The following is a 16,937-nucleotide window of genomic DNA, read 5'->3' as shown; positions in this document are numbered from 1 at the left end:
TCGGCACCGGAACCGACGTAAAATCAGCAAAAACTTCAATTTTGACAGATTGGTACAACTTTTTGAAAGCAAATATCATATTTTCAAATCTGATTTAACTGAAAGGGTGCCCTCTAAAGGCGCACAAAACATTGGGCTCAGTTTTTTTAATTTAGATTTCGTTTTCGGGCCATTTAGATTAAAATGCGAAAAAAGGTGTAAAAATAAGCTATTTACAACCCATCCACCGTCTTCATATTTCAAAATATTTCATCGTAACTTTTTATAACCTCGTAGCAAAAACCCATACAAAGAGAATGTATGTCAAAATTCGTTTGTAATATTAGATGTTGCCGAGAAATAGGCAATTTTGCAGGAGTCACATTTCGTGTTATTTTGCCTGTACAAGAATCAATTATTATTGAATTTTCAATTTTCTTTCACCATTTGATGCCTAATGCCACGTTTGACTAGATTAAACCATTTTAACACCTTTACTGTTACCGGAAGTGACGTCACTTGGGCAAAAACTGAATTTTAGCCTTCAAAACCGATATTTTTTTCAAGTGAGTCGTATATGTTATTTGTTGAAAAGTATGATATTTAATTTCAATCAACAAATAGAATGAACCCATACGACCATACAGATACCTCAAAATGGGTTCTAACTTGTAAGGATGCAGAGAAATAGATGATTTTCTACTAGTCACTTTTCAAGGTTTTTGGTCTATAACAGTGTCAATTATTATTCGATTTTCATAAAATTTTCACCATGTGATGCCTTATGCCATTTCTGATTTCATAAAACTAATTAACATTTTCATTCTCATCGGAAGTAATGTCATTTTAGCAAAAACTGTAGTTTTAGCCTTCAAAACAAATATTTTTTTTAAGTGAGTTATATTAGTATTCGTTTAACATTATGATATTTCATTCCACTGGAAATATAGACTGGATCAATACGATCATAAATATGTCAAAAAATAGCTTCTAGCATCTTCTCTTGCAAAGAAATAACCAATTTCGTCAAGATCACTTTTTAAGACTTTTTGCATTTTTATTACAGTTAATGGGTTCTAAATTAATTATTTATTGCCTGATTTGTATAAAACAAAAGCTCATATACTTCTTGGTGCAAATTCTCAACTTGTTTCTACCTATAAAGTTTTCTGTCGGCACCTGAAGTGACGTAATTTTGTCTAAAATTTAAATTTTGACGGGTCGGGAAGGTTTTGTCCTAAGGGAAAATCTTAATTTCTACAAATCTTATCAATGAAGATGAATGCTCCTACTACAGACGCAAAATATGTCGGCCTTAGTTTTTTTATATCGGTTTTGTATTTGCAACATTTTGATTTAAGGGTGAAAAAAAAGGGGTAAAAATCAGCTATTTACATCCCATTCATCGTCTTCATATTTTAAATTATTTCTATGCAACTTAAATAATTTTGTAGCATTAATCCATACAAGGACAATGTATGTCAAAATTAGATTGTAATGTGCGCAGTTGCCGAGAAATAGGCAATTTTGCATGCGTCACTTTTCATGTTATTTTGCATGTAAAAGTGTCAATTATCGTTCGATTTTCAATTTTTGTTACCATGTGATGCCTCATGCCACATTTGACTAGGTCAATCCAATTTAACATTTTCACTGTCACTGAAAATGACGTCATTTTCAAATCTGGTATAACTGAAAATGACGTCATTTGGGCAAAAACTATATTTTTAGCCCCAAAACAGATATTTTATTCAAATGAGTCTGATTTGTAATGTTATTAAAATTATGATATTTGATTCCAATCAACAAATAGAATGAACCCATACGACCATACAGATATCACAAAATGGTGTCTAACTTGTTCAGTTTCAGAGAAATAGACGATATTTTATAAGTCACTTTTCAAGGTTTTGGTCTATAAAAGTGTCAATTATTATTCGATTTTCATAAAATTTTCACCATGTGATGCCTTATGCCATTTATAATATCATAGAATTAATTTAACATTTTTATTATCACCGGAAGTAATGTAATTTTGGCAAAAACTATTATTAGCGTTCAAAACAAATATTGTTTTGAAGTGAGTTATATTTATTATTCGTTTAACATTATGATATTTGATTCCAATGGACATATAGATTGGATCAATACGACCATATAGATGTCCAAAAATTGCTTCTAGAATCTTCCCTTGTCGAGAAATTTCCCATTAAAAAGTCAGCTAACTTAGCGGTAAGTTAGTAACAAATTTTGTCAGGATCACTTTTTTGCCATATGTAACATATGGTAACAAATGTATAAATGAAATTGATATTGCTGGGTAACTTGCACCGGAAGAGACATAAGTTCAAGGGTAACGTGGCACCGGTGAAACCCGTCATTACTGCATCGTAGTTCTAGTTATTATTATTTTGGTGTATTTCTATAGCGCACTTTTCATAAAGTGCTCAGATGCACTTCTGAGCACTTTACAATACAATAAAATTATAAAATGCAGATAGACAATATGGTAAAGATAGGTTACCAGGCAACAAAACATACGCCCACAGCAGCTAAATCGTCTGAGCAGTCGACAAGGGTTGTCGAATATTTATTCTTTTGTAGGTAATTAGGGGAATTTAATAGACAATTTCATACAGATGACAAAATAATTTTCGTCGTTTGGGGGTTCACATGGTTCTAAAAACTAAAACTCCAGAACTCTGGAGTAATCTATAGAAATTGTTGAAATTCGACAGGCTTTTTCATTTTACTAATTCAAATAATGCATATAAATTTCATACAGATCGGATGATAACTTTTGTCGTTCAAACGTTCACAAGGCTTAACAAAGTAAAACAAGGGCCATAACTCTAAAAGTAATTGACGGAAATTGCTGACATTCAATAGGCTTCTTCATTTCACTAATTTAAATGATGCATATGAATTTCATACAGATTAAGTGATAACTTTTGTAATTCAAGCATTCACAAGATTCAACAAAGCTAAACAAGGGCCATAACTCTAGATGTAATCAACAGAAATTTGCTGAAACTCAATAGGCTTGTTCTTTTTTCTAATTTAAACGATACACATAAATTTCATACAGATCGGATAATAACTTTTGTCGTTAGAGCATTCACAAGGTACAACAAAGTGAAACAAGGGCCAGAACTCATGGCGTAATTAACGGAAATTGCTGAAATTCAATAATCTTCTCCGTTGCACTAATTTAAATGATGCATATCAATTTCAAACAGATCGGATGATAACTGTTGTCATTAGAGTGTTCACAAGATTCAACAAAGTGAAACAAGGGCCATAACTCTAGATGTACAGTGAAATCCTGCTTAACGACCAACTCAGTATTACGGGCAAAAGAACCAATTTATTTCTTCTATATTCCTTATAAATTGAACTCAGTTAAACGGGCAACTCACTATTACTGATTAGGACCACCGAAGCCAGTCCCAATCAGTCAATTTCATTGTTTTTGTGACTCGCGATAACGACCACTGATTGGGATAAGTCAGCCCGCGACCGAGATCAAAGCGATAACGACCACTGACAGGGATTAGTCAATCTAACAACCAAGATCAAAGCAATCAAACATTCATGATAGATTGATTTCATCGCAGCCATTTAACGAGCCGCTAATCTTTCTTTGTTGGTTTCGTTTTTTAAACAATGGAATTTCTCATTGGGTGTTTAATTTAAACAAAGAAATTAATAATGATTAGGTGATTAAAACTAATCATTTATTTACTATTTATACAAGTAAATTTTGTAGATTATCATTTCTTATTCGGCCTTCATCTGTATGTACGAGTAAATTTTGTCAAGTGTATTATTTCTTATTCGACCTTCACCTGCGTAATGGAAAAACCCTGTAGTAAGCGTACTCGTGTAGAATTAACCCTAATAGCAAAAGTAGAACTCATCAAAAAGAGTGGGGGTAGAAGCCAAAGACAATTGGCCTAAGAATTTGGAATTGGTAAGACCCAGGTACAGACGATTTTGAAAAGAAAGGCAGAAATTCTTGATGGATACGAAGAAAATAGAGACAGCGACAGGAAACGTCTCTGTGTTCACTCGCCGATGGAAGAATTAAGAGCGTGTCCACGAGAAAACCATGCAGAAGGTGCTAAGGCTTCAATCACAGATTTTGACCAAATTTGGTTTATAAGTTGGGATAGTGACAAAACACATAAATGTGCAATATTAGAAAAATCTTTCAATTCCTGACTGAGAAAATTGAAAAAACATTTTTCATATGGTGAAATTGCCAAAATCCATCTTTTCTCAAATACCAACTTTGGCAAGTCCTTACACCTTTACTATACGTAGCAGGAAAGACCAAACTCACACAGTTTGTAGATGACTCAGTGCTGTTACCACAATATTAACTTCAGACGATTCTGGCGAACGAGATCTGTATACGGACTGGATATCAACGCCTGTCTAAATTCCCCATTTTTCGTCACCCAAAGTTTGACGCCCTATAGCTACTTCTTTCATGGGGTGGGTTTAAAAAATTTATGCTCACGTGAAAAAGCAACCTCCCAACATTTGATACAAAAAATAAAAATTACCGGAAACGACTTGACAAAAAATAGGTAAAGGAAACAATAACCCATGAAATTAATCTGTAATTTGCCTATTTTGGAGATAATTAACCGTAGTAGATAAAAAAAAAAAAACCTAACAATTTGTTTTTCTTTTCATTCATATGGTGTTTACTACCAGCCCTAAAATACATTAGTATCTGTTTTATAAAAATATCTTGAAAAAAATACTTTCAAAGGCCTGTAATCATTCATGGCTCATCTGGCGTTGACGGGAATTGGCTTCCGCAGTTGTCCACGAGCTTCCACTGGAGTATCGACATGCTCAATCTCAACAAACATATCCATTACTCTCAAATAGACATTATTTTAAATAAAATAATCCAACGAAAATTAAAAATTCACCTAAAAGTGAGATTCGAACCACCAACCGCATGACTTCTTCCGACCCACCCTCTCACCGAGTTGCTTGTCCCAGGGCCCCAAGGTCCATGTCGTGGGCCCTGTTCAGGGGGTTTGCCTAGGGCCTCTCTTATTCTAAATCCGGCCCTGAAGGTGCAGCTGACGGTGCCCGAGAGCTGTAGCTACCATACTACACTGTTCAATGTCACCCACTTCGACGCAAGGCTTCGTTGCCGTTAATATTTAAGCTTCCACATTTCTGTATTGTAGAAATCAGTGGATGTGTCCCAAAATGAATAGTGGAAATATGCTCTGAAATTAAACATTTTGTAGCCATTTTCGGTAACCTGTTTGAAAATGAAATCTTAAAGAGACAATACAACAAATATGTTAAAGGGACAATACGACAATACCAAATATACAATAAATACAAATACACACTTATATAGAGAGCAACATGGTACAAATAATGGCTATGGATATGATAAAAACGTATAAAAGTCAAATTTTTTATTTCTCTAATTAAATTTGCAAAAAAAATGTATCACAAAAGCTTATTTTAGCACTTTTCAATAAGCTGTATATTTTAAGTATGTTGCATTCCGGTCATTATTTTTACACCTATGGATACTATGTGCCTAGCACTTCAAAACCATCCAAAGAAATTCTACTTGTGACCATGAAAGAAAAAGTTACAGTGTATCTTTTTCTGCACTATAAGGACAATGTGAATATGGTACCCTAAAACAAGTCCACACAAAATTAGAATGTACTGATTTTTTTTTTTCATATTAGTCCTGGGGTGGAAGTTGACCGCCCGCTTTATCAGGCAGGGTCAAAATTAAAAGGTTGCTATTACACCATAGAATGCAGTCTGTGCTTAAAAAGGGTGATAAATACACATGTGAAAACCGCAATTTTACCCATAAAATGAATAATTCCTGTACAGTCCTTTAGAGCTACACCAGACTGTAACCACTTCAGCATGTTACCTCTTGCCCCTAGGGGGTGTCATACCATAAGTTTGATCAAAAACTTTTGACCCCCCATCTTAGCACTTTTTGCGATTTTTGCATGGTCTTCTCGCGGATAAACTCTTAAACACTCTGATGTGGGGCGTGGTTTCAGCGTGTGCGTGGCAAAGATGTGTCGATCTCCGGTCCTATGCTTCGTGAAAAAGCTTTGCTATTCACCAAAGAACTAAACATTCCAGAATCTGAATTCAAAGCATCGAATTGCTGGCTCTGCAGATTTAGAGAAAGACACAACATTTCATTTTTGAAGCTGTGCAGTGAAAGTGGTAGCGTAGATGACGACGTTGTGAAAAAATGGACAGAGACTTACCGGTTTGTGAAGAATTTGACGATGACTGGGAAAGACATTTAATAGAAGAGGCCAAGAAATCAAAAGATGGTGAAATTAGTGCAATAGAGAGTGATAGCCAAGATGATATCTGAAGTAATTATCAGAAAACCATCAGAATTTGTTTGGTTTTTATAAAGTTCTGCCCCATATTAACGTTTAGTATACGAAACTTTTAATATTATGGATTTAGCTGGTCAAGTCATAAAAATTCATTGAAAATCAATATACTTGTTCGTCTCAAGATCTTAAACTCTGTGTATCAATCGGATGATAACTTTAGCCTCTAGAGCATCACAAGATTTTTCAAAGTGATCAAGGGCCATAACTCTGGCAGTAATTATCGTAATCACTGAAAATTAATAGGCCTCTTCGTCTCATGACCTTAAACACTGTGTATAAATTTAAAGTCAATCGGATATTAACTTTAGTGATCAAGGGCCATAACTCTGGCAGTAATTATCTGAAATCGCTGAAAATCAATAGACTTCTTCGTCTCATGACCTTAAACACTGTGTATAAATTTAAAGTCAATCGGATATTAACTTTGGCCTATAGAGCGTCCACAAGAGTTTTTGAAGTGATCAAGGGCCACAACTCTGGCAGTAATTATCGGAAATCGCTGAAAATCAATAGGCTTCTTCGTCCCATGACCTAAAACACTGTGTATAAATTTAAAGTCAATCGATATTAACTTTAGCCTCTAGAGCGTCCACAAGATTTTTTGAAGTGATCAAGGGCCATAACTCTGGCAGTAATTATCGAAAATCGCTGAAAATCAATAGGCTTCTTCGTCTCATGACCTTAAACACTGTGTATAAATTTAAAGTCAATCGGATATTAACTTTAGCCTGTAGAGCATCCACAAGATTTTCCAAAGAGATCAAGGGCCATAACTCTGGCAGTAATTATCGGAAATCGCTGAAAATCATTAGGCTTCTTTGTCTCATGACCTTAAACACTGTGTATAAATTTAAAGTCAATCGGATATTAACTTTAGTCTCTAGAGGGTCCACAAGCAATTGTGGACGCCAGACCACGACGGATGGACGGACGGACGCGACGACAATATATGACCACATTTCAATGTGGGGGTATAAAAACAATAAATTGGCACACATTAAAAGTATCACAATAATAACAGCGTAAAAGAAAGGATAGGTTGCTAGGCAACAAAACATACACCCACAGTAGCTAAATCGTCCGTGCGGTCGACAAGGGTTGTCACATATTTATTCTTTTGTAGGTAATTAGGGGCATTTAATAGACAATTTCATACAGATGACATTAGAATTTTCATCGTTTGCGGGTTCACAAGGTTCTAAAAACTAAAATAAGGGCCATAACACTGGAAGTAATCTACAGAAATTGTTGAAATTCGACAGGCTTTTTCGTTTCACAAATATAAATTTCAAAGATCAGATGTTAACTTCCGGCATTAGAGCGTTCACAAGGTTCAACAAAGTGAAACAAGGGCCATAACTCTAGACGTAATAAACAGAAATTATTGAAATTAAATATGCTTCTTCATCTCACTAATGCAAACAACATATATCAATTTTAAAACAACTGGTTGATAACTTTTGGCGTTAGATCATTCACAAGAAATTGTGGACAATGGACAGACGGACAGGGGCGACGGCAATATACGTCCTCATTTCTATGTGGGCGTATAAAAATGATAATCGAAATCAAATATGCTTCTTCATCTCACTAATGCAAACAACATATATCAATTTTAAAACAACTGGATGAGCATTCACAAAAAATTGTGGAGGATGGACAGATGGACGGGGGCGACGGCAATATACGTCCACATTTCTATGTGGGCGTATAAAAATGATAATCCCTCTTATTGGATTGATGAAGAGTCCGACAAAGGAGAAGCAATGACTACTGTTTTAAGATTAGATTGATGAATTGTCCGACAAAGGATTAAGTCAGTCAATCAAAGCAGATGAAGTAGTTAATCAAGGTAGGTGTATAGACGGTATAACACGATAAATATGTTGATCACTTAATTACCTAATCAATCCAGCCTATTATCAACAATAATTGGGTTGAGTGGTAGTTATACACTCAGCACACTATATTAATTTTGAAATTTTGAATATTATTCACCATGTCTTGATGTCCGATTGGGCATATTCCTAGTCGGACAATTTAGGACATTTGGAAAATAGCATCAGACATGTCTGGAATATACGGGCGCAAATCCCATATCTGATTACCATTTACATTCTTATTAGCATACTCGTTAAGAGGACTATGCTCTAAGATGTTATATCGGTGTTAAGGTAACCCATAATTAATTCAACCATAGAAAGATAATTATAAGGTCCTGACAGACCGCGGTGACAGTAGGCCTACAGCGAAACAATTAAAGCTAAGTTGTACAAGAAATATTATTATTAATATCAATTCTTAATCAAACACGACCCTGTCAAATCAGTTAGTTATATCGAGGTATGACTCGTGTTTTCCTTTGGCGTTCGTCACTTCCGATTCAAGGAACCTGTATTACTCAGCTATCGTAGCAATGATCTCTGTGTTAAGATTATATTTGGAACGTGTTTAATTAGTTCTATCACATATGTGATAATGACTGACAACAATATTGTCCCTTAACATTATGACATCACTAGTTACTATGACTAACCTCGAACTTCAAATGTATCATTTGTGTAGTTGTATTCTCTGAAGAAGTAAGTTTTTACACTTATGAAACGTTAAATGCTATAATAGCTGGTTTTGTGATACCCATGACTTTGTTTATAACCACTCCTACTACTGGTGTCACCGTATCAAGTTTATTATGACTTGGATCCCATCTAAGTTTATGTTAATCAAATGGTTTTGGATTCCTCTCTCTTTATATTTATTTGGATTCACATGAAAATGTGGGAGTATAAAAATCTTTAAGATTTTCAAAAAAAGGAAACTTACCAATATATTCATTCCAGGCGGAATTTAATGTTGCCTGATAGGCAAGGCAACCTTTCATAGTATTCAAACAATAATTGCTACAAGGTTTGGTAAGAGTTAATCCACGACAATGAGGGCAGTACGTCATTCTCATTAAAGCCTTAGTACAAGATTCTGTTGCTGGAACCTATAATATAAATTAAAACAAATATACAATATATGTCTTACAAACATGTAGCAGTCTTTTTGCTCAATTATTTTATTCTGAGTAGCAATTTTTAAATTATGTAGCAATTCTTTTATTAGCACTGCATTTGTAGCAATTTGATTATTTTGAGCAGCAATTATTTAAGACAAGAAAGGTCTTTCCATTTATGCATATACCCTATTCTTCGGTGTATTAGGCACACTTTTTTTTACCAAATATTTTATTTTATAGAGGGATGCGCCTAATACATAATGTTAAGCAAATCCAGGCTTTTCCCGTGTCAACACCAAAGTCTATAGTTAAAAAAAAAGCTCCCCGTGGAGTGGATCGAGTGCTCTATGAATGATTGATTTAGATTAACTGAAGCTGCAAGCTCATCGTATGACGTATATAATTTAAAGTTTGGATTTTATAGCAGCCAATAATTGATGGATTACATCTAAGTTATAGACGAAGATGTAATGATACTTGTAAAAAAATTGTAAGTTGTCTTTGTTGCATACATTTTGGCCGACGTTATATGCATGTAAAGTGCGTTAGAAAAAAATCCTAACCGATACAGAATGCCATTAAATATTTTCCCGAGATTACCGAACTCATTTTGTTGTTATTCAAACCGGCCTGTACATTATACATGTACATGTTTTCACGGCAGCATTACTATATTACAACTCCTTCAATATAAACATTTCGTTAAAATCTGAACAACGCATGTGAAATTGGATGTTCGGCAACAGAATTGAATACCTGGCGTAATTGGACACCTTGACTAATTTTAATCGCAACTTGGGAAATTGAACGGTCCAACTAATTATTGAACAGTCGTGAAAATTAAGCGGGACGTTTATAATTACACACGTGTCAACAAACTAAACACTAGTTAATTAACGCTTGGTAATCAAAATTGCACGTTGAGATTTATGTTGTATACAAGGACAAATTGAATGCTATTAGGCCAAATTCAATGATATTTATGAATAATTCTACATAGATTAGATAATAACGCTATGGTCTGAAATGTGCAAATATCAAAATAGAATGAGATCTTTGGGATATGAAGATATGTTTTAAGTTTCATCAAAATCGGATAAAAATTGTGACCTCTAGAGGGTCCACAACCTTTGTATTCCATACTTTTACACAATTTGCATATAAAGAGCAGCCATTTTGTTGGGTAGTTTCATTTCGATTTTCCTGAAATTCCTATTCAACCTTCATTATGGTGGACTGGTGATATATTTAAACGTTTCTTAAAATCAGAAAAAAAAATTTGTGACCTCTAGAGAATACGCAAGCTAAAAATGCGATTTTTCGAACAATCAAGAGCCATCACTATACGACTGGTACTGTGGAATCTTGGGTAAATAGCATTATTATCTAATCTATGTAGAATTATTCATAAATATCATTGAATTTGGCCTAATAGCATTCAATTTGTCCTTGTATACAACTTAAATCTCAACGTGCAATTTTGATTACCAAGCGTTAATTAACTAGTGTTTAGTTTGTTGACACGTGTGTAATTATAAGCGTCCCGCTTAATTTTCACGACTGTTCAATAATTAGTTGGACCGTTCAATTTCCCGAGTTGCGATTAAAATTAGTCAAGGTGTCCAATTACGCCAGGTATTCAATTCTGTTGCCGAACATCCAATTTCACATGCGTTGTTCAGATTTTAACGAAATGTTTATATTGAAGGAGTTGTAATATAGTAATGCTGCCGTGAAAACGTGTACATGTATAATGTACAGGCCGGTTTGAATAACAACAAAATGAGTTTGGTAATCTCGGGAAAATATTTAACGGCATTCTGTATCGGTTAGGATTTTTTTCTAACGCACTTTACATGCATATAACGTCGGCCAAAATGTATGCAACAAAGACAACTTACAATTTTTTTACAAGTATCATTACATCTTCATCTATAACTTAGATGTAATCCATCAATTATTGGCTGCTATAAAATCCAAACTTTAAATTATATACGTCATACGATGAGCTTGCAGCTTCAGTTAATCTAAATCAATCATTCATAGAGCACTCGATCCACTCCACGGGGAGCTTAACGGATAATCAAATTGGGGTTGGTTATGATATCGGGAAATGACGGTACTGCGTGTGATCAATTTTAAGATACGAGCATTTATAGTTCAGTGGTATGCACGATAATTTGTAAACAAATTAAACCCACAAAAAAGATCAAATATATAAATAACTGCAGTCCGACATTGTGGACATTGTATAAATATATGACATGCGCATGTAATGTACACGTGTGTGAAATGGCTTTATTCAATATCCGCTTCCACCGAAATGAATTGGGCGACATTTAAAGTAGATGTATATTGTCACGGCGGAGATTTGTCGCCGATGCATATAAATTTCATACATATCAGATGATAACTTTCATCAATCAAGCATTAACAAGGTTTAACAAAGTGAAACAAGGGCCATAACTTTAGAAGTAATTATTGTAAATTGCTGAAAGTCAATAGGCTTTGTGGTTTCACCAATTTAAATAATGCATATAAATTTCACAAAGATCTGATGATAACTTTCGGCACTGGAGCGTTCACAAGGTTCAATAAAGTGAAAAGAGCCATAATTCTAGACGTAATAAACGGAAATTTCTGAAATTCAATAGGATTGTTCTTTTTACTAACTTAAATAGCTAAAAATATTAACGATATTTGCATTGCTGGTTATGACAAACAGTATAGGCCTACCGTACACTGAATAGCAGAAAATGTGGTCGTATATTGCCGTCGCCCCTGTCTGTCCTTCCGTCCGTCCACAATTTCTTGTGAACACTCTACAGACTACATTTATCATCTGATTGTTTTAAAATTGATATATGTTGTTTGCATTAGTAAGATGAAGAAGCCTATTTAATTTCAATAACTTCTGTTAATTTCTTCTAGAGTTATGGCCCTTGTTTCACTTTGTTGCACCTTGTGAACGACAAAAGTTATCATCTGATCTGTATGAAATTTATATGCATCATTTAAGTTAGTAAAACAAAGAAGCCTAATGAATTTCAGCAATTTTTGTTAATTACATCTAGAACTAGAACTGCGAAGCAGTAATGACGGGTTTCACCGGTGCCACGTTACCCTTGAACTTATGTCACTTCCGGTACCAAAATTACATTACTTCCGGTGATAATGAAAATGTTAAATTGGTTTATGAAATCAGAAATAGCATCATCACATGGTGAAAATTTTATGTAAATCCTATAATAGTTGCCACCTTTATAGACCAAAAACCTTGAAAAATGACTTGTAGAAAATCGCCTATTTCTCTGCAACCGTACAAGTTAGATACCATTTTGAGGTATCTGTATGATCGAATGAGTTCATTCTATTTGTTGATTGGAATCAAATATCATAATTTTAAAAACATTACAAATCTGATTCATTTGAATAAAATATCTGTTTTGAAGGCTAAAAATACAGTTTTTGCCAAAATGACGTTACTTCCGGTGATAATGAAAATCTTAAATTACTTGTATGAAATCGTAAATGGCATTAGGTATCACACAATGAAAATTTCATGAAAATCGAATAATAATTGACACTTTTATTGACAAAAAACCTTAAAAAGTGACCTGTTGAAAATTGCCTATTTCTCCGCAACTGAACAAGTTAGAAACCATTTTGTGATATCTATATGATCGTAAGGGTTCATTGTATTAGTTCATTTGAATCAAATATCAAAATTTTAAACAAATAACAAATATGACTCATTTGAATAAATTACTGGTTTCGAAGGCTATAAATACAATTTTTGCCCAAATTACGTCATTTCCGGTGATATTGAAAATGTTAAATTGGTTTGACCTAGTTAAAATTGACATTACACATCAAATGGTGTCACTTTTATGAAAATCGAATAATAATTGACTCTTTTACAGGCAAACTAGCGTAAAAAGTGACTCATGCAAAATTGCCCATTTCTCGGCAACTGCGCATATTACAAATTAATTTTCACATACATTCTCTCCGTATAGATTATTGCTACGAGTTTATGAAAGTTACGAAGTAATATTTTAAAATATGAAAACGCTGGATGGGTTGTAAATAGCTTAATTTTACACCTTTTTTCACCTTTTAATCGAAATAGCCCGAAAACGGAATCGAAATTAAAAAAACTGGTTCCAACATTTTGTGCGCCTTTAAAGGGCGCACAATTTCAGTTATACCAGATTTGAAAAAAATAATATTTGCTTTCGAAAAATGGTACCTAACTGTCAAAATTGTAGTTTTTTGTCAATTTACGCCACTTCCGGTGCCGACAGATAACACTATTGGTAACAAAAAAAATGACAATTGAGACAACGGAGCATATGAACTTTGTTTTATACAAATCGAACAATAAATAATTAATCTAGGACTGAAAAACTGAATTAGCCAATTGGGGCCAAGGAAAATTACCGAGACAAAAATTTTTCACATTTTTGCCCAAGTCAGAGGACTCGTTATATTTGTGTAAAACACGACTAAAAAATATTCATAAATAAAAAAGTTTTTTGTAAAAATTTAAATTTTCTAAATTTAGCGCCTAATATCTGCGAAGATTTGCCGAAAATCAAAAATCAAAAGTAGCGTAGCTATGTGCCCCGTCTCCGGCTATGCCAAAATGCATCGAAAGTTAAAATCCAATGATTATTGTTAAAATTACTGCAATATTTCTAAAAACGATAGCTTCGGTGATTTCGGACATTTCGCATTGTCGCAGAACGTTCAAAATAGCTTTATCCTCTAAGTCACACCCACTTTTTCAGTAAAACTGAAGAAATCGTAACGATCCGACAATCAGTTGCTGAGATCTACTCAAAACAAAAGAAGAATAATAATAATAATAAGAATAATAATTTTAACAAAAACAATAGTGTTTCACACAAGCTACGCAGTGTGAAACCCTAATTATGGCCCGTGTTTCACTTTGTTGAATCTTGTGAACGCTCTAATGAAAAAAGTTAACAATCATCTAGAGTTATGACCCTTGTTTCACTTTATTGAACCTTGTGAATGCTCTTACGCCAATATTTATCATCCAATCTTTGTGAAATTTGTATGCAATATTTAAGTTAGTGAAACGAAGAAGCCTATTGAATTTCAGCAATTTTCGTTTATTACGTCTAGAGTTATGGCCCTTGTTTCACTTTATTGAACCTTGTGATCGCTCCAACGCCAAAATTCATCATCTGATCCTTCTGAAATTTATATGCATTATTTAAATTAGTGAAACGAAGAAGCCTATTGAATTTCAGCAATTTCCGTCAATTACTTCTAGAGTTATGGCCCTTGTTTCACTTTATATTGAACCTTGTGAACGCTCTAACACCAAAAGTTATCACCCGATCTTTGTGGAATTTATATGCATGATTTAAATTAGTGCAATGAAGAATCCTATTGAATTTCAGCAATTTTCGTCTATTACTTCTAGAGTTATGGCCCTTGTTTCACTTTGTTGCACCATGGGAACACTCTGCCGACTGCCGATCTATATGAAATTTACATGTGTCATTTAAATTAGTCGAGAAGAATCCTATTGAATTTCAGCAATTTCCGTTTATTACTTCTAGAGTTATGGCCCTTGTTTCACTTTGTTGCACTTTGTGAACCCTCTAACCTTTAAAGTTAACTGCCGATCTGTATGAAATTTATATGTGCCATTTAAGTTAGTAAAAAGAACAATCCTATTGAATTTCAGAAATTTCCGTTTATTACGTCTAGAATTATGGCTCTTTTCACTTTATTGAACCTTGTGAACGCTCCAGTGCCGAAAGTTATCATCAGATCTTTGTGAAATTTATATGCATTATTTAAATTGGTGAAACCACAAAGCCTATTGACTTTCAGCAATTTACAATAATTACTTCTAAAGTTATGGCCCTTGTTTCACTTTGTTAAACCTTGTTAATGCTTGATTGATGAAAGTTATCATCTGATATGTATGAAATTTATATGCATCGGCGACAAATCTCCGCCGTGACAATATACATCTACTTTAAATGTCGCCCAATTCATTTCGGTGGAAGCGGATATTGAATAAAGCCATTTCACACACGTGTACATTACATGCGCATGTCATATATTTATACAATGTCCACAATGTCGGACTGCAGTTATTTATATATTTGATCTTTTTTGTGGGTTTAATTTGTTTACAAATTATCGTGCATACCACTGAACTATAAATGCTCGTATCTTAAAATTGATCACACGCAGTACCGTCATTTCCCGTTATCATAACCAACCCCAATTTGATTATCCGTTAAGCTCCCCGTGGAGTGGATCGAGTGCTCTATGAATGATTGATTTAGATTAACTGAAGCTGCAAGCTCATCGTATGACGTATATAATTTAAAGTTTGGATTTTATAGCAGCCAATAATTGATGGATTACATCTAAGTTATAGATGAAGATGTAATGATACATTGTAAAAAAATTGTAAGTTGTCTTTGTTGCATACATTTTGCGCAAATATCAAAATAGAATGAGATCTTTGGGATATGAAGATATGTTTTAAGTTTCATCAAAATCGGATAAAAATTGTGACCTCTAGAGGGTCCACAACCTTTGTATACCATACTTTTACACAATTTGCATATAAAGAGCAGCCATTTTGTTGGGTAGTTTCATTTCGATTTTCCTGAAATTCCTATTCAACCTTCATTATGGTGGACTGGTGATATATTTAAACGTTTTTTAAAATCGGAAAAAAAAATTTGTGACCTCTAGAGAATACGCAAGCTAAAAATGTGATTTTTCGAACAATCAAGAGCCATCACTATACGACTGGTACTGTGGAATCTTGGGTAAATAGCGTTATTATCTAATCTATGTAGAATTATTCATAAATATCATTGAATTTGGCCTAATAGCATTCAATTTGTCCTTGTATACAACTTAAATCTCAACGTGCAATTTTGATTACCAAGCGTTAATTAACTAGTGTTTAGTTTGTTGACACGTGTGTAATTATAAGCGTCCCGCTTAATTTTCACGACTGTTCAACAATTAGTTGGACCGTTCAATTTCCCAAGTTGCGATTAAAATTAGTCAAGGTGTCCAATTACGCCAGGTATTCAATTCTGTTGCCGAACATCCAATTTCACATGCGTTATTCAGATTTTAACGAAATGTTTATATTGAAGGAGTTGTAATATAGTAATGCTGCCGTGAAAACGTGTACATGTATAATGTACAGGCCGGTTTGAATAACAACAAAATGAGTTCGGTAATCTCGGGAAAATATTTAACGGCATTCTGTATCGGTTAGGATTTTTTTCTAACGCACTTTACATGCATATAACGTCGGCCAAAATGTATGCAACAAAGACAACTTACAATTTTTTTACAAGTATCATTACATCTTCGTCTATAACTTAGATGTAATCCATCAATTATTGGCTGCTATAAAATCCAAACTTTAAATTATATACGTCATACGATGAGCTTGCAGCTTCAGTTAATCTAAATCAATCATTCATAGAGCACTCGATCCACTC

General features: G+C 33.9%; 1 protein-coding gene across 1 annotated transcript in view; it reads right to left on the bottom strand.

The window, feature by feature from the left end:
• Positions 1–16,937, bottom strand: part of LOC130013668 (glypican-6-like) — a 94,703-nt gene that overhangs the window by 28,086 nt on the left and 49,680 nt on the right. The window contains exon 4 of the mRNA XM_056102557.1: positions 9,234–9,399. Coding sequence (XP_055958532.1) covers positions 9,234–9,399 — 166 coding nt within the window. The remainder of the gene's footprint in view (positions 1–9,233; positions 9,400–16,937) is intronic.

The sequence above is a fragment of the Patella vulgata genome, chromosome 1, assembly GCF_932274485.2.
Source record: "Patella vulgata chromosome 1, xgPatVulg1.2, whole genome shotgun sequence".
Classification (NCBI taxonomy): Eukaryota; Metazoa; Mollusca; class Gastropoda; family Patellidae; genus Patella; species Patella vulgata.
This window is presented reverse-complemented; position numbering and strand designations above follow the sequence as displayed.